Raw genomic sequence first — 27320 nt, forward strand, 5'->3', positions numbered from 1 at the left:
TCCGTGCTGCGGGGCCGGCCCTGCGGAGGTGTTGGCGGTACCTGCCTCGCGCGGAGGGCGAAAAAACCGCCCTTCTCACGGCCGAGAGCAAGCCCCAAAGCGTTTCCACACCTGGGCGTTTCGTTACGTCTTACTGCCGTCATCTTCTGACAGAAACGTACCCTTGTGCGCGTTGCTGTAACATGCTTACATGTTACATGGCCTGAAGTACCCAGTTCAGCGCAGGCGTGAGGAAGAAATGGTGTCGTGGCCTGCGGTTTACCACGCAGTGATCTGCACCCTGCGTGGCTCCGGCTCTGTGGGTTATCCTGGTAATGGAGTTAGGTTATTGCCTTGGGAAAGCGGAGAGGTGACAATGCTACTGCTATCGTGCAAGTTCAGTGAACGTACAACTTCTGCTGTCGGAATCCAATTCTGATAGCAAAAGTCTCGGGCTTTTCCCAAAGTCAGAGTGCTGAGACTGATCAGCACCCCACTTCTGTGGTGCCCAAACGGGGTTCTCCTCACTTAGGACTTTATAATGCCTTAAAGTAGGTATTTTGCATTAAAATGGCCATTTTAAATGTAGGAATAAAATTGCTTATTCTAATATGACTCAGCTGAGGCATCTGTACTCCGTGACCTATGTGGGTCATGTACTGCTTTTGCTTTTTTTAAGCAGAGGCAGTAGTACTTGGCAATGCCCTGGGGATTTAGTTGCTTATAGAGGAATTCAAGTTGAAAAGCACTATTATATAATACTAAATGTTTAAGTCCATGCAAGCATCTGCATTTTACTTACATTTAAGTATTTTAAATTACTATTTTGGTTAAAAATCTTTTTCCCAAAAAAGGCTGCTTTTATCACTGAGAACCTTGAACTTGACTTAAAGCTAAGACAAGAGGCTCTAAAATTCTCACTTGTTATAAAACATTAGATTTCACGTTATTTGTTGTATTGCTGTATGCTAATTTTTATTGTTTCAAAACAGAATAAGTTCCTTTAGAAGGTAATGTTTGTTTAGGAGAAAAATAAATATGTTTTTAAAGTCTTCTGGATAACTGTTGTACTTCTTTTTATTTTTAGAGTATGAAGCAGAAGAGTCTCAATTTCCAGATGTTCCTGAATCAAAGCATGGATCTGTGAGTATAGTTCAAGTAAAAAATCTGCATAGGGCTGGTTTTAAAAGATTTTAAATAACTAAATGGGAAGATTAGGTACCGCAGAGTAGACTCATTCATAAAATGAAACCAAAACTACATTTTGCAAACAACTTTTGTGAATCAACAAATCAACAATGTAATATTCCAAATCATTGCTTTTATTTAAAGGAACTTGGGCGGTGCTATGCTAAAATTAGATTACCAGCTGTGTTTGGTTTGTATGTCTTGCTGGTTTTTTTTCTGTGACTGTCTGCTTTGTAGGCAGGACTCTGAAGTATGCAAGGATCTCCTTTGGGTGGTGTTGCAAACAGACTGAGCACTGAAAGACGCAGGAGAGGCGAGCAAGTGCAACGAAGGATTTACGCCCCAATTTCACATACGTGATAGGTCACTTAGATGTGGCCATTGAAATTATTGGAATTAAACCTGATCACAGTTGTTTGAAGTCTAATTTTGACCAAATAAATTCCGTCTAGGAAGACTTTTTTGGCAGACTTAAAAACTTAAGAAAGACAAACCACTTTAAATCTTTGTCCCCAGCAGTTCTAGGAGCAGCAAAATTAATTGTTTTGGGCATCACACACAGACTTAACTTTCATTTAAATAAGGTATTTTTGTAGACTTTTATTATTTGGTATTTAGGTTACTTTGTCATTTTAAAACTATTTTAAGACATTGTAGTTTAAATTGTCTGACAGTTGGTCTGTTTAGATCAATCCTGTTTCCACAAATGAAACTGGCTTCATTACAGGCTGTTATTAAATGTGAATAGTGAACTCTGCTTGGGGCATTAGTCTGGGAACAATATCTTGATATAGTTGGGGATCAAAATGAAATAATATGCCTTTTTATGTTGATGCACTTTCTTTTAATTTCCAAACGGATTGTTTTTTGAATCTTGCATATATTAAAAAGCAGTCTCTCAGCAGTCATTGACATGGCGTGTATTATCAGTGTAGTGGCCTGATCCCACCACCTGCTTTTCAGTAGCTCATAAATCCAACTGGATTTTAAAGTGAAACTGTTCAGATGACATTGTTTTCATAACATATTTTCACAGCAAATTGTAATGCTGGTGCATTCTTGGGGATAATAGGAGGTATCTGCCTTTCTAGAACATGTCGCTCAGTGTCTGTTAGGAGTATTCTGCTGGCTCACTGTAACGGTTCCTGCACTCATAAAAACTATATGTAAAATTGTGGACTATTTTTTACATGGTATCCATAATTGTTTCTGTATGGGGAAACTTAAGATTTGGATTTGCATCTGCTCTGAACGTGTCTGTTTGTGCTTTGATTAGAAGGGAAGCTTATTTTCTTTAAAAGATGAGTGTCAGGACTTCTGAACAATACAGAAACAAATATATAAGGTTCTGGGTCAAAAAATAGTTCTTCAGAAAATGTTGCCAATTTTCATTTCGAATAATTACTATTTCTTACAATGGTTAAAATATTTTTTAAATTGTGGTATCTCACCATATTCTCTTAAAAGCAGTCATATACCTTCTGTTGGGTTTGGATTCTTTTATTGTTCTGGAACCTGCAGAATTTTTTTAAGTGTCATTATTTCTTTTAAAATACTCCCAAAATACATAAATATTTTCATATTTTAATTAGAAATTATAATTCCTTTTTTTTTTAACTGACCTTATAATTTTTCCTGTTGAATTGGCTTCTATATTTTTTTACAGTCTGACTGGAGTATTTATATAGGTTACATCTATCTTGAACAGGTGTCTTTGGAAGCGGGAATATTGCAGCCATTATGTATGGAACAATTTTATTCAGCCCCTGCAGCTGATACTCTTGTCCAACAGTTGCTTCCCATACCCGAGGCAGCCCCCTTTCCAGAACCACCTGATCCAAAAACATGTAAGTAGGAATATATTATCTTGAACCCTGCTGTGATTATTTTTCTTGCCTTCAGCAAGGGTTTGTCAGTTGTGGAATTTGAAGTGTTAACAGCTACAATACCTTTTCCTGAGTGGAATTTGCATGGCAAGTCCCCTGGTCTGTAAACAGGGAGCCAGCTTGGCCATTTGGTCAGTGGAAGAAAGCTCAAGTGGTGCATTACAAATCATTAGCATTGTCTAGCTGTTAAGGTAGTTCCGTTCTCTTCTGAATAAGTGACTTTTTATTTAACCACTTAAATCAGAGAAAGGCAGGCATTTCTTCCGCTAATTTAATAATGCAAAACTAGGATCAATAGACTAAATAGACAATTGAGTTTGAAAACTGCTTTCAAAATATTATCTTTGCCTGTCTGATTACAAATTAGAATGGAAACAGCTCTAAAGTTTTGTTCTTCCATTTTTATCAATTTCTATACTTTATAAAATTTACCAAGTAGCAATGTATTTTTATTATGCATTTTAGCCCTCCTTTTTGTCTTCTCTTCCATTCATTCTTGCTCATTAGGAATTCCTGTTGCTAGTCAGAAGCAGTGTTACCCTTGGCTTTTATATATATCGTGTCCTTTCAATTATGAACATTTTCTGGCAGTATATGAACCAATTAAAGGTATAAAGCAGAGAATAAATTCTGTGTTTCAGCTGTGTTGCCAGAAGAGAACACTTCTATGACTTAATCTATACTGACCACATCAAAACCTGAACACTTACTGAATGGCAGGCAATCTGGCTTTAAATCAAGGACAGCACTTCAGTCAATAAGCCACCCCTGCTTGTCTAGGATCCTAGCAGGTTTTGTTTTCACCTTTCTGAGGGAAGTGCTCTTACGGCTTCGTACAGGGTCATGCTCCCTGTTCCCTCTGGCCCAGTGAACTTGAGTTCCTCCATGTGCAGTGTCTTCATCGAAGGGGGTAGAAGGCTTCTCCACTTAACACAGTTGATAAGTTGATGGTGAAAGGTCCCGCATGGGAAGATGGAGATGTGGGGAAAAGCTGAGAAGGAAATGGAGCTTGAGTTTCTCAGTGGGGCAAGCATGTAGCCATTAGGCTATACGTAAAGCAAGGGCAATAGCACCGCTGTTTGTTGGTGATGCTGACTGCAGCTGCTTTCTTCTGCATGGAACTCAGTGATGCCAAAGTGTGTAAGCACATGGGATGTATGGTAAGTAAACCTCATGTAAGGGCAGTGCAGTGAAACGTAGAAGAGAGATGCCAACTCAGACAAGCCCTTTCAAGGTGGAAAAATTTGGTATACGGAGTCATGTTCAAATTTCTGTAGGATCGGACAAGTAGAAAGAAATCTATGACGAGAAAGAAATCACAGCACCACTGAAATATAACTTTTGTTTTTTCCTCTGTCTAGAAGTTCAGTTCTATGATGAACTCTGTCGCTGCAGATTTTAAAGGGCATGAGTATACATACCAAAAGTGGTCTAGCTGTAACAGCACTGAGTTCAGCACAGGCCAATTTGCTTTTCTTTCTGTCAGGGTAAATTAGTCCATGTTGTTTTTTCATTTCCATGCCTAAACTGCTTCTGGTGTCTGAGCTTACTCATTTAAAACTAAGTCTGACATCTCTGAGGCACACTGTAGTTTGCAGTGTTGATGCACCTTTAGTTTGAAATTTACTCAAGTTTATGTTGTCTTGGCTGAAGAGAAGTGAAGACAGATCCCTGGCTGTATGTGAACTGAATGAATCTGTTCAGTTCAAGCTGTGACGGTATTGATAAAATGACTTATACTTAGTTTATGATATCTAATGTTTGTCTTTTTTTTTAAATCTAAGTGCTTACCTGTAAGTGAAGGCTGTACTGTTTTGCTCAGGTTCTCCTCGAGAATACTTAGAGTATTACATATTTCCAGTACTCTTACCCGGAATGTCTGAACTTCTGCATCAAGCAAAGAAGGAAAAGTGTTTTGAGGTTAGTTTTTAGTTTTCAGTTCAAATCATTGGCAGGAAGTTACAGCCTTTTATTCATAGGCAGTATTTCTTTATTTGGTCTTTTGCAAGAAAACCAACCACAATAATACGAAATAACATATTGTGAGTTGTTTTGCATCTGGTCTTGAATGTTGTTCTCTCAAGTAATTCAGAACAGATTGCATACTACGCACACTTGATCATAACAGCAAGCTCTAACTCACAGCAAATCCTTCTTAAATATCAGTTGTATCTAGCATAAATAGTGTTGTATTTTAGAGAAACAGGCTTCCTTTCAGATTAATATGCATCGCTCATTTGAGGGTGACATAAAGAACTTGAATTTTACTTCATTACTGGAATATTTTTGCTGGCCTGGCATCCTGATAGAAGTACATTTTGTATTTTAGTTTTTTAACATTCTTTATAAATTCCATTTAATTGGAAAGCAGGGTATTCAGCATTAATGAGCTTATAAAAGTTGTACATTTTAAAAATCATTGTTTGGTACATATATACTTATACATTTGTTTTCAGTGTATGTGTGCCTAAACATATTTAGAGAGACATTTTTCATTGTATATAAGGAATGCTTAAAAAAGCATTAGAACTGGTGCAAAATAAAGCTCATTGTATCACCATAGCCTAACTCACAGACCCCCAGCAATAGACTACGTACTGGGAGTTGTGGGGTCTTCCATCATTTCTGCTATTTGCTCTAATCATGGAAGTATTTTTTTTTCTATTTCTTTCCTAATTTCTGTCTGTCATCCACAATTTCCAATGTAAAACTTCTCAAAATTTTTATGCCTGCAGCTGAGCCTCCTCTTGCAGCTTCATAATACAAAGAGCAATTAATATAAATGACAGTGAAAATATCTCACTTATTCTACATGATACACATCCAAGGAATACAGTCTGTGCTGTGTTATAGATTAAAATGATAGTGAATTGAAGAGGACTTTGTGTTACTAGTGCGTTATTAATCATCTTAAGTCTGGCTTTACCTCCTCTCCAGCTACTGACACAGACTTCCTGTTACAGGCATGTTTATATATGATAACAGACATTGTGGAACGATTTGTAAAAATTACATGTGTGCTCTTTGCCACTGACCTATACATGCCTGGCACAGCCAAAAATACACAAAGCTTACCATGCTTGAATAGACACCCCAAACTTGAATTTCAAATTCAGATCTGTACATTTAATAACAGTAAGTTATTTCAATTTTTTGCTTGTCTTCACAAGATTTTTGTGTGTATAAACTGATTGATCTGTAGATGCATGTGTATGTATTTATAACGTGTGAATAATACAGGTGAAAAAGGAAAATGGTTCATTTACATGTCGTTATGGCATGACATCTCTGTACATCATTCTTGCCATCACATTTACATTACCTAGCCAAGAACAGATTGAACATATATATTATTCATCACACTTTTAACAAAATTTATATTGATTATCTTTTTTGAGGAGGAAGCACATATCCTTTAACAGGAAAAAAACATGTCTTACAGCTGGCTTAAAATACCATTCTTTATAGATGTTACATATTTCTGAAGGCAATAAAACAGCACTTAATACGAAACTATGAGGATTCCTAGAAGTATTTTCATTTCAAACTCAGGACAAATCTAAGGTTACTTTGTCTATTTTTAATCTGCGAAATTTTGCAGAGCTTCAGTGGTGTATCGATTAGATAGTATCTGTTCTGAAAATGGATTTTGTATGGGTTTGTGTGTTGCTTTATAGTAAACTAATAAAAACAATTATTTTCTAATGTATAGAAACTTCATAAAAATGAGCACACCTTATCAAAAAGACACTTAAGTGATTTTTGTTGTTATATGAAGAGATGTCCTGTGCTTGGGGAATCAAGTTTAGGAAAGCAAGCTTATGTCAGGTGGTCATTTTCCACTGTGACATAATTTCTTCCTCCCTTTGAACAATAACTACTAAAACAATAGCTCTTTATGCTTGCCATGTAACTGAATATTTGTGTTCTTTTCCATTACTGTCCAGGTGCTTGTACTTGGACATTCTGTTTCCTTATCTGACTTAAATATGTAACTTCTAATTATACTTTTGTTTCCTAAGAAATGTGTTGTTCCATATGGATTTGGAGAAAAAAACATGCTATAATTTGTATTAAAATGTTTAGTTTGGTAACCGGCACTGATTTTTAGGATCAAAACCAGAGCCCTTAAAACCCAGAGAAAGTTAGGGACAGGGAGAAAGGTTCTTGTAATAAACACACCAGAAGATAGCTTCAAGAAAGAGGAGGAGAACAAAGAGTAGAAAGATTCATGGAATTCATGAGAGAACAGGAGAGGAACTTGATTAATTGTGATTAAGGTAACTGAAATCATGAGGGATGAGAACAGAATACTGGGGTTGAATTGTGGCTTGACATGAGTCATTAAAGCCTGTAAAAGGCATCTGTGTAGAATAAACCAGTGGAAGATAAATGGAAGAAGCACTGGAAGAAACAGAGGAGTAATCAAACTGACTGCAGTCAACGTTGAATGAGCCTGGGAGAAGAGAGAGGGAATTGCGAGGGAGAATTAAGAGTGGGTTTTTTATGAGAAGGACTAAAAGTTTTCATGTCTTGAAGGGGAATGAAGATGAATGAGAAGAGAATGAAAAATTAAGTAGGAGAGTTGTTTAGCAACTGAGATTGTGGTAGGGGAGATCAGATCATGGGACCAACAGAGAAATTCAAGGAAGACATCAGAAGACGCACCCATGTCTGGAAAGGAAGAATTGTAGAATCAGATGGGAAAGTCAGTTATGCTGAAAATAGTCATTTGTGTGGGAAAGAAATCTGCAAGATCTTATTTGGAAGGTAATAGAGAAACATGACAGCTTAAACTTTTAATTTAAAATAGGTTCTCTTGCGTTATGTAATGTATATGAAAAAGTATAGTGTATATGAAAAGCAAAAACCTAGAAAAACCACCAGCAGCTAGATACATTTGGAGACTTCAAACTAACATAAATATGAGAACAGTCTGCAGAAGCTTCGTCTTTAAATTAGAGATGAAAGAAACCTATTAGGTTGCCCTTGCTGATTTTTTCTTTTCCCTACCATAAGTTCTCCTGTGCTTTATCCTATCTGCTGTCAAATGTCTCCAGGGGGAAGACTATTTTCTTAAATCTTTTCTCTCACGAGAACTGACTAATGCATTAATTTTTCAGCATTAAAACTGAAAAATGTTTAAATGTTTTTATTAGCATAACTCTGATTTTTCTTTCTGATTAGTGATCACAGAAAGAGGATGCTGTATCAGACTCTGTAATGGAATATCTTATATTTAAAAGTATGATTGATCAGGGAAAGTGAGTGGAAGAAGGTTTCCTAATGAGTTTGCCATCTTCTGATCACCATTATTTTTGCATGATTATTACCAAGCACATCATATTTAAACTGAAAAATGGAAAATGAATTCTTACTAGACATAGTTTATAAAGACATCTGCAGGTTAACAATGCACATTGTGTAGATATTTCCTGTGTTTATTCTGATTCATGTAGCATAGGAGGAATGTGTCAAAGGCAGGTCAATTTATGTCATTTTTTCCCTTCTATAAATGTTGACTGCTGTGCAACTAATGATTTAATTCACTAACAAAGTCAACTATTTCCTGGCAAAAAAATAACAAAATAAAAATATATTCAGCTTGACCAAATTCCTCCCTGATAAGTGTACTGGATCTAGCAAGGGCAAAGGAAGATGAATTTGATACTTTTGGTGATGACTGTTGCAACAACACTGTTCTGATAATTTTTTCCTGTTGCAAAGGAAAAGCAATTTACTTAAAACAGATTAAATTACAACTGCTAGATTAAATTGAGTTTTGTTGTCAAAGTACAGAATTAATTCTCTGAAACAATTCACTAAGTAATGGGACCCAGTTTCATACTGTGATTGAGAATAGCTGTAAAAAGACAATCAGACTCTGCTATTTGTTTTCAGATACTTCAAGTATTGACTTGTTCAAGTCAGAATTTGTCCATTTAACATCTAAAATGACCTGTAGAAAGCTCTCCAGTGAAGGTGTTGGTCTCTTAAAGCTTTGGTGTTTGGCTTCTCAGAACAGTATCTGGTATTAGTGTGACAAGTGTGAAAATTGCTTAAGGAGATGTGTTTTTCACAGCCAAGCACTCTAATGGAGCGCTACGTGAACCCCGAAGCTTTTATTGCCATGAAACAGATCATAAAGGCACATGGGGTTCAGGACTGATAATCGTTCTGTGCTGTTCTCTTTTTGTGTTCTGCTTTTTAAAAAAAACCAGTTGTCCTCTTACTTTTCTGTGGGAGTCAGACTATATGTCCACCAAGGATAAGATTCACTTAGAAAAGTAAAAGCTTTCCTGGGTATCATCTAGGAATCCTGTGCAGTCTCGCTCTCAACTTCACATTTGTCATCCCCTAGCTGCATGACTACCCGGAATTCTTCGCTGTGCAGTCAGTGCCTCACCTAATGTTCCTCTTCTACCTCACCTGTGGCCGAAGTAATACACTAACCTCCAAATTATGCCGTGTGCTAATACCCCAGACAGAAAGAATTATGTCATGTAGAGCACTTTTTTCTGCCTCTCTGCTCACACACCGCAGTCCTTTTTGCATCATGTTCCTGTAGCATTAAATTTCCAATTACATGTGTATTTTTCTAGTTTTCTACTAGTGGTAGTAGTACCTTAATTTCTTACATTTTAATAAAGACTCCAAACTCTTTCAGGACATTTAGCAATTTCACAAATGTGTTAGACCAGTATGGATTGTTTTCCTAAAAAGTAAGAATTGCAGTTAAATCTCCCTTTTGGCAGGGTAACTATTACCTTCTGGATGGGAGCTAGACCTTCTCTAAGCTAAATGGCTGCTGTTTTGATAAAGCACTCCGTGTCTCTGTTCTGCAGGGGCTTAACGTCTTTTAGCGTTCACCCTCTGGCTGCGTACACCCATAACACATCTCATGTAGGAGGGGTTCAGAAGGTACTAGCCAAGCTCTTCTGTTATTCCAGCCAGAAGTGTATGTTATATTCACATCGTGGTTACTCTGGTTTGTGATAAGCAGAATAAGCACCTGTACTCATTTGTACATACGCCTTGTTTCTGCCTTCCTTTCTGGACTACCCAACAGATGATTTTGTCTGAGCAGCCATACAATACTCTGCTCTGTGTGTGTCTTAAGTATTCGCAATACCTTCAAGCTGGTTCCATGCAGGAGGAAACAATATTCCATTAATGTTCCTTCTGTGCCTTGGAAGCAATGAAATATTTTAAGTATGATAAAGAGCTTTGAACAAAAGAGCAAGTAATTTACAGCATGTTTTCATATATGAGTTCTGTTAATTTCTTTGCAATGAGATTGCAACTGATAAATAACACCATTCTGAGATATTTGTTATAGCTATACTGAGCAAATATCCAGACAGTATATGTAGAATTTTCTCACTCATTTTTTGACTTGACTTGAAAGCATTCCACAAAATGTCTAAAATTTTGGCTGAGCCACTGACTGTTGGCAGTAGCAATATTAAAGTAGACAGAGTAATGTACTGTATATTTTATTTAATAAAAGCAGTCAATTTAGCTTCTGTTCCTCTCCAGTAGTAAAAACATGTTACCAATCCAAAGATAATAAATAATTTGAAACTATCTTCTATCTTTAGAGACGAAGGACCAAATTTATTGCCTGTGATTTCCTAACTGAGTGGTTATACAAGTAAGTTAATTATGGCTTTTACTATTAATTATGCTCAATGATTCAAAGACATTAATTTGCAAATAGAATATACAATTTAAATTAATATGAGTTGTTTTCTTTTTTTGTTATCAGCAAAAACCCAAAGAGGAAAGATGAGTCATTCACAGAATTCTTTTCCATTCCTTTTGTTAACGACTGGCTAAAGGACCAGTAAGTTATTGCTGTACTCTGAGTAACCTTTTCTCTTCTTATTCTTTTTCCCCTGCTATTCCAAAAAAGCAATAGAGCTTCGATGCATTATAATTGTGCTCTCTAAATGCCCTTTACTGCGTGCAGCAAAGAACAATGTGATGCTTTCTAGTGTATTAGTTACAGGGTATTTTGTACCAGAGTTGTTCACAGGGAAATTAGTTTAGAATTCTTAAAACATTTTAATTGTAGAGTGCAGGGCGTTCAAATAGTCTGGTAGTATTGTGAATATCTTTGTACTAAGGAGCAAAGCAGTGTTTTCAATGCTGCTTTCTACTATGGAAATCCTTGAGGATATACAGCCTAGAAATTCTTCCTCTAACTATAAGCAGCTGTTTTAAAAATACCTGTAATAATCCTTGGCGTTAGGATGAATTTCTGCATACATTTATGACTTTGCATCTGAGAAATGAACACTTGTTTTGGCAGCCTCAATCATATATTCCTCATTATTCCTGTAGAACCAAGCTACAGAGTAGTTTTTAAAGAAATGTTACTGTTCTTGAGATTGCAGTTTGTTTTACAATGTAGCTGCATGAGAAAAGAAGAAAAGTATAGTCCACAGTGAGAGAATAAGAAAATTACAGAGGTCAGATTTTAAAGAAAATTTTCAATTTGAAAACTTAATTGGAAGCTAGGTTGGTGGTCAATGAAAACTTAGAGATTAATCTTTGTAGATATATTTACTTCATTACACTATGTAAGTGGAAATTGAGCTTTCTTGAACTCTTGTGGTGTGAAACTTAGAACCTTGAGTCACTGATCCAGCAAGAGGAAAGCTCCTTGACCTTCACAGGTCTTTGGAGACAAGCTGGTGATGGTGGCATGAACAGTTAACTTTGACTATCTTAGAGGTAGTCATGCTGTCAAAGTTGTGTAGGAAGCTTCTGCAGTAAGAGACGGTCATCTTTGGAGAGTGACCCATTTCATCTCAACTCCGATACTACCTTCAGGTACCTGCTACTGCATCATGCTGTCCAGCCACTGTTGTTCAACCCTGTCACTGGTGGGGCACTTCTAACACTTTCTTCTGTAGATCGCTAGGTCTTGCCAGCAAGGTTCTCATTTAAGGCAGTGAATTTTGTAGTTTTGAAACTGATCATGAACCGCAGTGAGGTCGTCATACTCATTTTGAGTATCATGAGTTGTCATGGTCATTGCAGAGGGGTTGAATTAGATGATCTTTAAAGGACTCTTCCAACCCTATTCTTGAATTTCTATGATTTCTTAAGCATACTGAAGAGCCATCGGTTAGTGAGGCAGTTTTGATACCACTGATTTGTAAGGATATTTGTACCTAAGATAAGTATCTAAGATCCCAGTTTTACAAATGTTTCTCTTGGAAGTAAATGTACTGACCTAAATGGTTCCCTGCTCTCTCTCGTTCTTCCCCCTAACCTGCTTGTAGACAGCCTAATAGCACGCTGTCTGTTTGGCAGGATGCTTGGTTATTCTGATCAGGACCTCCTCTGAGTTAGAAATCTCCCTGCCAAAATGTGTGAGGAGGGTTTGTATAGCTATTTAAAATAGAGATAATTTCTTCAATCTGGTTCACCTGGGAGCCTAACAAACCTTTGTATTGGCACAAACAAAGTATTAAAATGGAGGGCTCAGGGCAAGATGAAGAGAACAAATGAGCTGGTAAGATACAGCGGTGGTGGCAGGAACTGCTTAAGTCAGCTTTGCCAACAAGAGAAATACACTGTGGAATCACAGCCCAAATGACTCATAGCTTCTGTTAGTACTTGTGCTCCTAAATAACATAGTGACAGCTCTACAAGGACACTGAAGTGTTGAAGTCCTACTTAAATTGATACACACTTGGTTTAAGCCCTATAAACAAGTAGGCCTTTAAAAATAATACTTATTTAAATGGTTATTAAAACCCAACTTTTTGTGAACTTACCTTAAAATTGCAGATTTCTTAAAAAATATTTCTTATGAAGCATTATTAAAGCAAAGTGAAAGATTGCAATATTAAATAAGAATAAAAATGAGGGAATTCATTATTATGTCCTTCTGGATATGTAATAAATATTTTATTATTATTATGTCCTTCCAGATATCACAATTAAATTAATTGTAATTGTTTCCATGCTTTTTATTGACATTTCCATTTTTATTTGTAAAAGAGTTTTCATTTTTTAATAGGATTTATGGATGTATAAGAGATGATATGCTAAAAAGCACTGGTCAGTTTTTCATAGGAAGCATCGTTATCCCAACTGTTTAGATGATATAGTAAAGAAAAAGAAGTAAAAACTTGCTGCAGATTTAAGGGGTAAACTCTTGTGTTGCTTTTTCAGTTACTTCTCTAAATTTGGAAAGCATTCTGAAAGGTCTGTTAAATAGGCATAAATTTCTATGTTTTGTTAAAATAGGGTTTATCAGTGCAAAGTGGTCTTCATGCTTAAAAAAACCACAAAAAACCCCCAAAAAACAGAGGGATAAATTTTTGTTCTATCAGAAATCCATCTTTTTTTAATACATTCCGTACCTGAGTATGACTTTTTTGGCTCTCCTCCAGTGCCTCCAGTTTTTTCTTTGAAGCTCAATTTTTTAAAAGAATAGTCAAAGCCACAGTCTTATGAGCCTCGCTGGCTGCGTGATGTGTTTCTAAATGAGATCTTGCAGCCTACTTTTCCTTTATAAGGAGACCCAAATGCTGCATCGGTTTCCAGAATTTTAAATGTAAACGTTATACCTTCAAAAGCTGGTTACTATAGGTGAAGGAGCTTGTAAAATTTGAATTTGTTTCCAGCTTTAGTATTTATAGTAATTGCTATGACATTAGTAAATAAAAGCCTCAGTATAGTTACCTTTCTTCCGCTGGATTCTGTATTTTACCAATAGCCCTGACAAAATATTATATCATTTGGGAATCCTTGATTGCTGAAGCAGGTTTCAAAAGCAAGAGAAGGAGCAGTCTCAAGACTGACTGGTAATCTACATTTCACATCCAGGAGAGCACAAAACATTTCTGTTGTCTTAAAGGACAGCTGTACCTTTCAGAGGACAGGAAACTGGAGTTTTAACAAGAAGTTAAGAAAGGTTTTTGGAAACTTGCTGAGATACTTACTGATGTCTCCATTCCTACGTTCAAGACTGCTGATATAGCCAAGTAAATAGAATTAGAGCCTTGAATGTTTTGTACCCCTATAATATGCTAGTGAGAAACACAGTTGCCTTTTGTCGGCATTTTCCAGTGGTGTTTCAGGTTGAATAGCAGTGAAGCTCAATCACAAGTAACCAACTCTATGTACTGAATCAGGGACAGGGAAAAAAAAATGCCCTGATCCCCTTTAAATTTTACTTTCCTGGCATAGGTAGGCTGAGTCGTTATTCTGAGTATCATTACCCAACCTTCTTTAGCATATTAATGAAAGAAATATAAAGAAAACAATAAAAAATAGTTCCACTGCTCTGAAAAATACTGATATCATAAAAGTCTACTGTCACATGAATTTAGTAATATGACAGTATTGTTCGAGTTCACCTTCAACCCTTACATTGAATGAAGGAGAATGATATATGGATCTAGGTTAGGAAGATCAGTCTTTGTATGCATATTTTACAGAGGTTAAAGGAACTAAAGGTGTATTTCATAAATAAACATTCTTTCAAACGAATTTATTTATCCGCATTTTCTCATTTTCTGCATAGAAGTATTTACTTGATACTCGGTTCAGGAGGACACATTTCCTGCTTTAATCTATCTGTGTGTACCAAAACAGATGTGCCGATACAGAGAAAATAAATTTATCATGGCTTTGATGAAGTGAACAGCTAAGATAAATACATATATATGTCTGTTAACAATTGCTAAATCTGAAGTAGTGGCTTTTTGCCAAATATCTGTATTTATGTATATATATACATTTATTCCCCCCCAATATTTTAATTAGGTGAAGTCTGCTGCTCTCAGCTGCCTTTCCAGTTGACTTCCTTGTCAGTTCTCAGATGGCCAATAGGGGTAATTTTTCATGGGTGACCGATTTCTTTCTTTCCATAATGTGCCCAGTTTCCACAGGTTTTGCTTTCTGCACACTGCTATATTTCACTGGTTTGTCTCTAAACCAGCCATGTTTAGAGTATATTTAATTTGCATTATGCTTTTTCTTTCATTTTCTTTAATAATTTGAGCGTTAAAGCGGGGGGGGGGGGGGTGTATGAGCAGCACAATTAATTGTAATAACAGAGAAGTCCCACAAATATGTCTCTATGGATGTTATTTTGTGTGGGTCCAAGTAAAGAATTGCCATTCCAGTAATGTGGCAGAATTCAAGTTAATGAGGAGAAAATTTTGACTTAAAAAACTACAACTGTGTGTTGGAAAATTGTACAAAGGTCATACATACAATATTTATATTGTGTAGTGGTCTTTTATGAGGTTGAGGTTTTATGGCTACAAATCCTGATGCAGTGTTGAAACTTGCCTTAATTATGTAAAGATGGTCAAAATTGCAATGACGAAATTGAAAACGTATTAGTGGTTTGTGACATCTTCCTAATGTTGCTGGTAGAGCACTAACTGGAGATTATTTTTGCTGCTGTTAGTTTTTCATGTTTACAGGATACAAGGTCTGATCTAAAGTATACAAACATAGATGGAAATTCCCCATTGACACGAGTGGACTTTGGAATAGGTCCATGTTTGGTTTCCTTCGGTCCAGGACCACAAACACTCTTACAGAATACATAAATATTGGTCCTACAAAAGAGAAAACTGAGGCAACACCATTGTGAGTTGCAAAATACGTAGCGAGTATGCAAGCACAGAAGGAGGGCTGACTTTTATCATTGAAATGGTTAAGACCTCCCCAGGTAGAGAGCATATTAAAAGGCAAGAAAGCCACTATAATTTTCAGACAGAACTTAGGACAAAAGATTCTTGCTCTGTTATTATTTTGGCATGTTCTTGCTACTAACACTTGTTGCTGTGCTTTCTCTAATTCCTCTCACATTCTTGTTACTGTTCACCTGTTCTGCCTCCTCCTCCTGTCCGTTATAGGACTCTGCCTCCCCACTTCCCAGCTTTCTCATGTTGGTTTCACATTATCTTCTCTTTCTACTGTATCTTTTCTTCATTATAAATAGGTAAATAAGTATATAAATAGTTTGTATGTGTTAACAGTTGTATGCATATTATCACTTTGACCGCTTTAATAATACTTCTGAGTGTATTTTATAGTTTTATTATACTGTAATATTTTGCATCTTTTTTGGTTTTGTTTTGTTAGAATTGTGGCTGAGACAGAAATGAAGCGGGAAATTTAAAAGTGAAATGTTTTGTTTGTTCACAACCTATAGCCTTTATATTTGAGGATATTCAAAAGACAAAAGTGTATTCAAAAGACCAGCAAATCAGTGGAAGATGCTGAGAATGGAGGGGGGCAAAAGGGATCAAAATATATTTCTTTTTTATTCTTCATTTAGCTATTGACAGTACCAAGGAACTTTTATTTGGAGAAGGTAATAGAGAAGAAAAGTTCAGACAGTTAGCAGGAGTCACACTTCAAAATGTCTCCTCATTTGCACTTCCTTTCTTCAGGAGATTAAATTTGGTTATTCACACATTCACAAGCATTCAAAAATGTGCCCTCCATATAATACACAAAAATGTTTTCTTACATATTGGACGATTTTTTTCTCCAAATACTTCTCTTTTATTCTAGTGCATTTAGATTACCGCAAAAGTAAGCCAATAGTTAGTAATTTCTTTCTGACCGTTGAATAGTTGTGTTAATTCTAACAATGTTACAAAGAAAGGTCTCAGTTCACACTCAGTTTGACCTGTGAAAATGTTCAAGGGTATTTTTGTCAAGTGTCTGTGGGAATATTTCCCTGTAAACCTGTGAGTCTTATACAGTAATACTGTTATGTCATTAATATATCTAATTGCTTTTACATACCAGGTCACATAAATCAGTACTTCAGCATCTGATTGTTTATGAAAAATCTTTCTCCTGCTTTTGGGGTAAATGATCTTAATAGTATCTATAATCAGAGATTTTTGAGACATTTATTTTGAATGATCAAAACAGTACTTTTTCATTGTTGCACACTTTTGCAACTTTGGATAAGCATGTAATAAGAAGGACTTAATATGCTGTAATATTTCTAGATTCTCTGAGTATGAATAAAAAATATTGAAAATATAAAGGAAAACTTCTTCCAAAAAATTCCAGAACAATTTTTTTGGTTGTTCAGACCAGCATATGAATTTTTTGTATTCTTTCAAAACCAAAAACTTTCTCAGAATCCTTTTTTTAAGAGTTATGCACATCACCATGGTCATTTACTTGCACGTCTTATATTTATCCCTATTCTTTGGTCTGTTCTTTTGTCTTTTAGATTATGAATTTTGCAGTGACGGTGTCATTGCCTGTGTTCATACATGATACAAATATTCAAGAACAATAACCATCACAACCAAATTAAAGGTGAAGTGGCTGTGGCTGTTCTATTGAAACTTACAGGCCTCCAGGAGACCTGATTTTTGTTGTTAGGTTGCTTCAGGATTGCTAGAGACGAGCTTTCTAAAACCAGATTCCACTGTCACCTGCACACCATCCGCTCCGGGCACCGATGCTCGCTGTAGCTAGCGCTGTGGTCCTGCAGGCAGCTAGCTGTAAGGCTGGTGGCTACATTTGGTGCTTGTCTGTTACTGTTAGGCAACAGATTTGAATAAAAAGAGCAATTACAAAATCCTGAATTATACATAGTGAAAATTTTGCTTGATTAAATTTTTTCTTATATTTCCTTTTCGAGGAAGGAATCAGACCTTCCGTTTGTAGGGCAGATTGGGAACTTAATGACAATTGGGGTTTCTGGAAATTACTGTGTAAAAATACTGACTGTATATAGTGTCCACCAGTATGACTATGAACACCCATTGATTAGCTTGTCTATTTTGGTGACAAGATAATGGAGGGCCTTTTTTCCCCCTTCTTGAGAGTTCGTTGAGAAACCCGATTTCTGTCCATGAGGAAATCAGACACAGGTCTTCAGTAAGAACCTTTTTCAATACTTCATACATTTATTTAATGCAAGTCTGCTTTATATCTTCTGGGTTCCAGATTCCACCTGCATAATGTAATGTAATTAGTAAGTATCTCACATAATCAGGATCTGTACATATTTGCTCAGAAAACAAGAAACGTGTTTCTGGAATTTACCTTTCCTCTGGTCAGTGCCTGCTTTATTCAGATTTGGTAAAATACAATACTTAAGAAAAATCATTTTACTGGTCGTCTTTTACAGGTGCAACTTATGTTAAACAGCGTATCTGATATATATCTCAAAGTAGATATCAATATGTTTAATGTGTGGGCTTTTAAGATTGTGCATCATCAAGGACTAAATAAACAGAATACAGTTAGTGTGCATTTTACTGTCAGTTTTAATCTTCTTGGAGGCATACAGCTGTCTTCTGCCACAAATGACATATTCCCTCTTTTCCTAGTTCACTGCTGAGGGGTGATTGCCTCTGCTCAGATTCTATTTTTATTTGACCCAAAGCCAATTGCGTATATTCTCTGAGACAAAACTGGACCTGGCACGACTTCTGTTCTTTATAGCTGCCCTGCTGAAATGATTGATATTTGCCAGTGACTGTCATACTGAAAATTGGGTCCCATTTCTTGCTTGATTTTTATATTGGTTTCTCAAATTTAGTGTTGGATTATAAACTAGACATTTTTATAATTTGAAAATGAAAGCAAATTAATTCTAGAGTCAGCATTGCAGGCTAGGAGAAATCTCAGTTTGTTCTTTAGAGATGTACTCATTCTTAGAGAAAGTTCGATGTCTTTGCTATGACTGCTGTAAAATATGTAGGTCTTTCTGTGATTTTCTCACTCTAAGTTTTGGTTTTCAAAAAGATCAAAAATGAACAGAGGATGAAAGCCTATCGGCCAAACCAGCACAGTCCAACTTCATATTTTTGATATGATTATAAGCAGCAGTTAGCTCATGAAACCTTGCTTGCCCAGCACTTACCATTTCCCTTGAGCAGTAGAAATGCTAATTAATGTTCGCAAAGCTAAAACTGTTCAGCTTAATGGAGAGACTTCTTTTTATTTTTGTCTTATTTCTACTTTTCCAAACAGACCAAGGTTTTCTTTCACATTACAATAAATATAGGCCAAAACCCAGCTGACGTGATGAGACCAATTTAGCTGAGGACACAGACTCAAATGGTGTAGTCAGTATAGCATTAGGTAATAGCTAAGATTGTGCTCTAAGTTGAAATGCTCCTTCAGTGAAGACAAGCCCTAAGAGAAGGATGTCAGAGAGCATAGGAAGCTTACTAGGGTAGAGACTAATATGGAGGAAATTAAGAGAAAGGAAAATGTAAGCTGTCGAGCCTTCTAGCTTGAGCTATAATATACAATAAACGTAGGCCAAAACCCAGCTGACGTGATGATGAGACCAATTTAGCTGAGGACACAGACTCAAATGGTGTAGTCAGTATAGCATTAGGTAATAGCTAAGATTGTGCTCTAAGTTGAAATGCTCCTTCAGTGAAGACAAGCCCTAAGAGAAGGATGTCAGAGAGCATAGGAAGCTTACTAGGGTAGAGACTAATATGGAGGAAATTAAGAGAAAGGAAAATGTAAGCTGTCGAGCCTTCTAGCTTGAGCTATAATATACTGTAAAATAAATTTCCAAAGGAAATGGCAGAAGTAATGTTTTAGCCAGAAAATGTAAGACTGCATAAATAGCTTGTTAATTGACGGTCTTGGCCGTATATGTGTCTTTATGTTATAAATACTACAAATAATGTTCCTGCATGGGTTGCATGTGTCTGTAGTTTTGGTAAAATAGACAGTTTACAACTGGTATAGACAAAAACATATTTGATAGTTAAATCCAAACGATTGCTGCATCCAAATTCATAACCCTATGGTCTTCCGAGTCAAAGCTGTGTTCAATCTGTGTCCCATGCAGCGAGAGTGGCTCTTAGCAGCCATTTTAACACTCTTGCCAAGTCTACTGTTTATAACTGGTATTTTCCTGAGTTGCAGCGTTGTTGCCCTATAGTTCGTTAGCTTTAAATGACATTTATTTTAAGAGAAACTATAGAAATTAATTTTGTCTTCTCCTTTTCAATGGATGCTTTCTGATCATTGTGTGTGAGAAATAAATCAACATCCATATAAAATGGCTTTTGGGAAGCAAAATTTGATACAGTGATTTGAGTTTTTGTTAGTGATGGCTGAATTGTAATTATAGAGTGTTTCACATTATATTTGTAGCAACAAAATCACAAAAAATGCTTTCAAATTACTGTATATTGGCTGAAAAGTGTTGATTTCACACATGTATTACTTTCTTTTATCACCAAACAATATGTATATGGTATCAAAAGTAAAAAATCAGCATTTTAATAACTTGTCTAGACATTTCTAAGCATGGATCCATGCTTATGCAGATATGATAATCATTAATTTTTTCAGTACATTAAGTGAAATGTACATTAATGTACAAAAATGTATTTACATTCTGTGTATTTAATAATTGTTAGAAACATTTGTGTCATAAGTCTGTTCATTGTTGCATGCACACTAAAACCTCCTCTGCTTTACAAATGTCATGCCTACTTCTCTTGCTCCCCTCCCACCACCTCCTCAAACCCTACCATAATTGTAGGAATTTGAAATCCATGTGGAGGAATAAGAAAGATTATTGTGCTTGATGTGCCATTTGTATATTATTGTTTTAAAGAAGAAATTATTGTAGCGAACATAACACAGAATATATTTTAAAAGGCGATTTTCTTTGCATATTTTTTTCTTTGGAGCAGTAAGAAATGGTATCTTTCAAGCTCCTGAACAACCTTTCTCTTTTTTATAAAATATACTGTTAGGGAAGAAAGTAAGTTACATTTTAAAAAACATTAATTTTGTTTAAGTCCTAGGCCACCAATTCCTCTCTCTCTCCTTCTATCAGAAGAAGAAGCAAGCATACTAATTCAGTCCTTCTGGAGAGGTTATCGGGTAAGAGTAATCTATAATTATTTTGCTTGATGTTGGAAACCATAGGACCATGAAGGCCCCGGGGAAAATCCTTACATAAATTTTAAGTAGCGGATACTATAAATAGCTGCCGAGACCCCCATGGTTCATTGGCTTTGCATGTTGTTCTGCCTTATGCCTAGTGACTACAATTTTTTCACAGGCATTTATGCTGATGTAATCTCACTGTTTTCCTCAACAACAGAAAATCTGGACCAATTAGGTTTTCAAAAGTACAATTAACACTGAACAATTTATTTTTTTTTTAGTTGATCTTTGGCTAGTTGCTAAAGGATGAAGTGTTATTTTGCTTTGTGCAGGGATATATGTGTCAGTGTGGAGATGCACAAGGAGCATTGGTGAGGTCTGTTAAGAAATAAAAGCATACAGAAACAAAGGAGAAAACATTGAGACCAAGAATGAGATAGGAGATGTAGGAGAGGCATGAAGGCTGTTATTCAAGAAAAGGGAAAAGAAAATGGCAAACAGATGTTGCAAGCCATACTAGTAATACAACACTAACGCAATCCCCAATTTAAGGGGGAAAAGCAAGGCGCATAAATTAAATACGAAGAAAATTGGCTAATACTATTATTTTGGAGAGTAGCAGCCATGCTAAGCCTAGGGTACAAAATAAATTATTTTGGAAATCCTGAACAGATTCTGTCAAATATTTCTTTGAAAGGCTCTAACACATTCATGGCTTGGAAAGAAATGGGCTTGAAAGTCAGATGACTTTGGTGACAAAGAAATGTCTTTGGCTGCTTTTGTCAAAATTTAAGCTTGTAAACAGTCTCCAGATACAGCAGTAGTTTTGTTGTGATGGACAGTGAGACACCTCTCTCTCTGTACATCAGATGTTTACATAACAATCAGTATAAAACACTCTGTGTCAGTTCTTCTTAACTACTTTTAACAAGCGTGAACATATGAGTGGCTACTGTAATGTGCTGTGCAGCCAAAGATGATGAAATACCTTGAAATTATCTTCTTGACTGATTGAATTTTGTGTTGCTTTCCGCTTGTTTGTTTTCCTTTTTTTCTTTTTTTTTAAACAGAGACGGCATTGACACTAACATTAATTAGCACTGACAATATCACTGCAGGCATCCTTACAGTGGGGTATTGCAAAGGCAACCATTATCCAATAACAGTTATGTTTGCTGAACAGTGCAAGATACCTTGTGCTTCTACCAAAGCTTCTGAACGGCACTGTCCTTTCTTGCTAAATATATTAACTTCAAAATTTTCGCAGTAGTATTTATCATTCTAAACCAGTTCCCAGGAATGAGAGAGGAACTGTAGCTATAAAAAGCAGGAGACATAAAAAATAATTCATACTATAAAATTGATTATTACATGTTTTAGCTTATTAGAGCTGAAAGAACTTGTATTTTTAAAAATCAAAATTAAAATTGGAATAGAAAATAAAAATAATTAGTAACAAGTTACTACATAGGGCAATGTGTTATCCGTGGGCTTGTAAATTAAGAGAACACTAAGCTCAAATGGGATTTCATTGCATTAATGATAAAGTATATGATGAAAATTTACCAAAGAATTTGGATGATTTGCTTTTAAAATAAATAGCTCTGTCAGCTAACACTGTTTTATTGCGGTAATAACTGAATGCTTACAAATAATGCCCTTTTGCATTCTAAGGATATTATTGTGTCAGTATTTTAAATTCTTTTCTGATGTTTTTCATTAAACCTTCTTTTATAATTCACAGAATTTGGAACTTTTAAACACTATTCTTGAAATAAAAATTTACACATTGTGATAACATTGAATAATTAAGCAGAAGCACACATAGGTGTTTTACATGGCACTGTGATAAAGGAACAGTGTACTTCATCATTGGTCTTCTCAAGATACGCTTTGAAGGACATAAATATCATATGCCATAGGTACTTGTTTGAAAGATGGATGGAGAAGGATTCTGGACTCACTGTTGGATTTCAGAAAAAGTAACAGACTCAGAAATCTGGGTAGGATAATTTTGTCTTTAACAACACTATCCCAAATGTGAACCTTGTACGTTTTTTATTCTTAAACAATGTCATATAAAGTGTGACAAACCATGGCAAATTATTTTTCTTGGACACATCTTCTACAGACTCAGACCATTTTTGAGATATTTCATTAATCATATTGCTCTAGGCAGTAGAGTTTATCTAGTTATATAACTGACAGCATCATGTCTTCACATGACGCTTCACTTGTTTCTGCCACATCTAGCTGTCTGAGTGTGCCGGTATCAAAAAGACATGGCAATCAGCAAAAATGGATCAAGCAGTAAAGGTTCTTCTATGTAAAGGGCAAAAAACCTGTAGGTAAGGAATATTGAGAACTTTTTGATAATAAAGCATGATCAAAGCAGTACATTCATCCTTACCTGAAGCAGATTTCAGAAAACTACTTGTTTTGATAGTAATAATTAATGGCTGCCATCAACAAAGTCCTCTCTACAATCTTTGATACGAAGACATTGATGAGTACTCTGAAAATCATTTCAAGTTTAATTAAGAATCAATCCAGCACAAACAGCAGTGGAAGCTACAACTGCTGAGTACTCTAAGGAGATCAGAAAGGAAGATGGCATCTTGAGGGGTCCTGAGGGCAAGGAGGAGCACCCAAATAAGGCTTGAGACAGCTCTGTCATCAGAATTCTTTCTCTTCACTTCTCATCATCCTCTTTTATTGAAGTTCCATTCATCTGTCATGGGCCAAGGCAGTATTCAGTATCTGATGAAAACCCTTGATTGGTAGGTATCATTTTTCCAGGCACTTTTCCAATAGAAGATCTATTCCTTCACTCCTCTACTGCAGAATCTGTGCCTAGTGCCATTTGTTTTATGGGATCTTTTTAATCTTTACAATTTGCATAACTATTCTAGACTGAAGGGATTTTTCGTTAATACAATTTGCTCTAATGTCTTTGGTCAAAGCTTTAATGTTGTCCTTCCACTGTTGTGCAACATGTTCTCTCCTAGCATTGAAAGCAGTTTATTTTGACTAAATCTTGTCATTTCATGGAGTTTAAATTGATCAGCATTACGTAAATATTCAGTGCTATTTTATACATAAATATTGTTTGAGTAAAAGTTAAATCAAAATTGAAGCAGGTTTATCTTTGTATCTTACAAAGTCTTGTTGTGCTTTTGCTATCACAATTTATATTCCTTTCCAGCAAGTTCTGTCTACTAGCAAAGGCTCAAACCCAGGTCACACAAATCGTCACTGTTCTTTTCAGCAGGTGTAGATCTAATCCAAGTGACTTGGGTAGGAGTGAACTCTCACTTCAAAGTTAAGAATCCTTCAGTGCTTCATGCATTGCTGGTCTGCAATCAGTTGTTTGGACAAGACAATTGACCATTTGATTATTCGCCTGGAGATTTTGCTGCTGAGTCATGGCTTTTTAATCATGGTAGAATTGGACTCTGATTACAAAACACTTTCTGAGAAATTATCACAACTATGCTAAATTACAATCTATTAAACATATTTGGAACATGTTGATAGTGTTTTGTTAAGTTACTGTTACCTGTTTTACTGCAGGTGATGTATCTGTGTTCCTTTTCTTTCACTTCTCTAAAAAATCGCTTTGTTCTGGGAGTTCATGTTCACTGCTTGGATTTAATGTTGGATGCTGGAGTATTTGACTCTATCTGACTATGCCTTTATCCCAGAGCATAGTAGTTCACTATACTTTCACTATTTTATTTATCTGGGGAGCGTACGCAGAATCTAGTATACTTGCCTTTTATCTTTTAACTGTTAAGAGTTATTGTCTTCATTTTCAGTATACAGAGATCACTGTGGCCCTGTCACAGGCCAAAATACAGGTTTTACATAGCTGTAATTATAAATGGACACTTCATTTTTTCAAAAAATTTCTTGTTAGAAATAGAGGTAGTAATTTCTATATCTTCCTGCATCTTTTCTGTTACTGTCATTTATATGTCCCATAAGCATTCCTGTAACCTTTCCTGTGCAGATAAGCTGACTCCATGTATTAGGGAATTATGGATTCTATAAAAGTGTACGTGACAGTATAAAAGAAAAAATGTCTCTTGCAAGCCTAAAGAAGCTATCCTGTGTTTGGGATTGTATTGTATTTTTGGAAATAGTATTTGATGGATTTAATAGAAAATGGTTTTGATTTTTTTGTGTAGCTGAAAAGAGTATCGCTAGTAACAGTAACTTAATTTTTTAAAAATTTTTAAAGTTTCATATCAACCTTGTAAGAACTTCATATAACTTTTATAGAAGGTGATACAGAACTATATTAGTATAATGGGATATTATTAGAGGCCTAAGAAGTCACTGAGTTCAAGTCTTGCCTGTCTTTATTGATCAGGTAACCTTGTATTGTGTTTCTGCTCTGCCAGTGCCCTATCTGAAATATAGCAAGTTGTCTTCTCCTAAGTGGATTGAAAAGTGCTGTGGGAGGTCAGCTACTGTCTATTGCATTCTTAGCTGCACCACAAAGGAGAAATTCTGGGTGGAAAGAATACTTTTGATAAATAATTTATATTGTTTTCTTTAAGGTTTGTTGTTTGTTGGGTTTTTTTTAAACTACTGGAAAACTAAGTCCTGCTCTTTTGCTCTGTATGTATCTCAGGAAAGTGAGAGAAAATCGGAGTGTAGTGAAGTAGAGTAATAGAGTTCAAATAACAGAGAAAACTCATTACCATATCATGTAAGGATAAAATAAATATAAAAAATTTTCTGGAAAATTAAGTAGTTGACTTCCTGAAAGCAAAAATGTGCCAGGAGAAACCTGCCTGTTTCTACCATGTTATTCAACTTCAGCCTGAATTACTAGGACATTAAGTCCTAAAACATAATGACATTTTATATAGGTAACATTTAGAAAAAATAGGAACTGCATTTTTAATAATTTTATTATAATTTGAATATGACTCTTAAGAGAATAATCACTTACCAATGTCTAAGCTAATACTAGCATGTTCCCTTCCCACTATTGTCAGAGGGATGGCATCTATTCTGGATTTTTGCACTAGCACTGGTGGTAATAATTTTGTGAATGCTAAAGCAGACAACTGGTAACATACTGCTAATAAATCAAATCCTGCTTAGAGCAAGTTTAAGTAGTAGAGTGGTAAAAGCTGTTGATGCCAAGCTAGCTCTGTCTTATATTAGTAGGACCTACACCACTACAAAAAGCAATAACAGAAAAATTCAACTTAAATCTTAAATGGAGTCAGGGCCTGTGACTATTGTCATTTTATGTGGAAGCAGTCACCCTTCATAGGGGTGACTGACTGAAAAAGAATAGATATCATGTAATGTATTCCAATTACTGTAAATAACAGATTAATGGCTTTCCCGTTTGTGAAATTGTGTGGCTGGGATTGTCAGTAAGCCTATTTGCAGCTGGTAGCAGGTGTGAATCAGTTCGCTGGAATAAATTTCCTGCTGTATGGTCCTTCATGCTCCTCTTTTGCTCTATTATGTTGGTCAATGGGTTGATTTTATAGTGTTGTGGTTTTCTAAAGGCACTAATACCCTTCAGCATAATGCTTTAAATTTTAATTAACTCAAAGAATAAGTGTCTCGCTGCAATCACATTCTCAGGAGTCTTGGTAATCAAAATGATCCCATAATTGGCATATTTATGTTTTCAATGTGGTTTGTCAATTAAGTGGTTTTAATTTCTGTATGAGCCAAAAACTGTAAACCTCTGGGACTGTGCTTTTATATCAGACCCTGCAGAAAGTTTGGTTGTCACATATTTGCCCAGCCACAGCCCCACGAGAAAAACTGTCTCATCATCTTGCATAACATGAACATGCGTAATTTTAGTTGCATTTTCTGTTTTCCCTTTCCCAGGTCCGCTGTGATAGTGAAATACAAGAGCTACGTCAGTGGCAGAAGCAGTTGAGAGAGGACAAAAACATTATTAAAAGAGTGAAAGAATTCTGGGCTAAGCAGGAAGCCAAAGGTAGTGAATTAAATGGTGTATTTTAATGATTTTTCTTTTTACATTGTTTAATTTTTCTAGAAAATTAAATGAAACAGGACACAGAGTGAGAAGAGAAGGCAATGTCTGTTGGAAATGCCTGGCTGTTTCTTTACAGTTACTACTTAGTCTAAGTTAGTTGCCTGCATAGCTGAAAGTGGCAATTAAAAATACAGTACAGAGCCAAAGCTCAGTAATTGCAGAGGACTATGACAGTGTGCTGGCAGAGTATTTCCTAGGGTGGGATCAGACCTCCACCAGCTACAGAACATGTAAATAGTGATTTTACTAGATGGGTGGTTTTACAGGTTTTCTGAACTGTGGGATTTCTATTTGGTAAATGTTTTCCTGGAATTTTCCTGTAGTTATTTATA

The 27320-nt window shown here is 35.8% G+C and overlaps 1 protein-coding gene across 1 annotated transcript; it reads left to right on the forward strand.

The window, feature by feature from the left end:
* The first annotated feature begins 190 nt into the window (after positions 1 to 190).
* IQCK (IQ motif containing K) lies at positions 191 to 26954 on the forward strand. The gene is made up of 8 exons (XM_010290429.1): positions 191 to 311; positions 1067 to 1122; positions 2876 to 3014; positions 4876 to 4973; positions 10655 to 10707; positions 10822 to 10899; positions 20855 to 20939; positions 26817 to 26954. Exons 1-8 carry the CDS (start codon positions 191 to 193, stop codon positions 26952 to 26954), a joined length of 768 nt encoding a protein of 255 aa, XP_010288731.1.
* Positions 26955 to 27320: the final 366 nt, after the last annotated feature.

The sequence above is a fragment of the Phaethon lepturus genome, unplaced genomic scaffold (assembly GCF_000687285.1).
Source record: "Phaethon lepturus isolate BGI_N335 unplaced genomic scaffold, ASM68728v1 scaffold51800, whole genome shotgun sequence".
NCBI classification, from domain to species: domain Eukaryota; kingdom Metazoa; phylum Chordata; class Aves; order Phaethontiformes; family Phaethontidae; genus Phaethon; species Phaethon lepturus.

Coding starts and splice junctions, on each gene's coding strand:
- IQCK (XM_010290429.1), top strand. CDS start 191: ATGTTACATGGCCTGAAGTACCCAGTTCAGCGCAGGCGTGAGGAAGAA. Junction 4,974..10,654: donor AGAAGGAAAAGTGTTTTGAG/GTTAGTTTTTAG, acceptor TTCTATCTTTAG/AGACGAAGGACCAAATTTAT. Junction 10,900..20,854: donor AACGACTGGCTAAAGGACCA/GTAAGTTATTGC, acceptor ATTTTGTTTAAG/TCCTAGGCCACCAATTCCTC.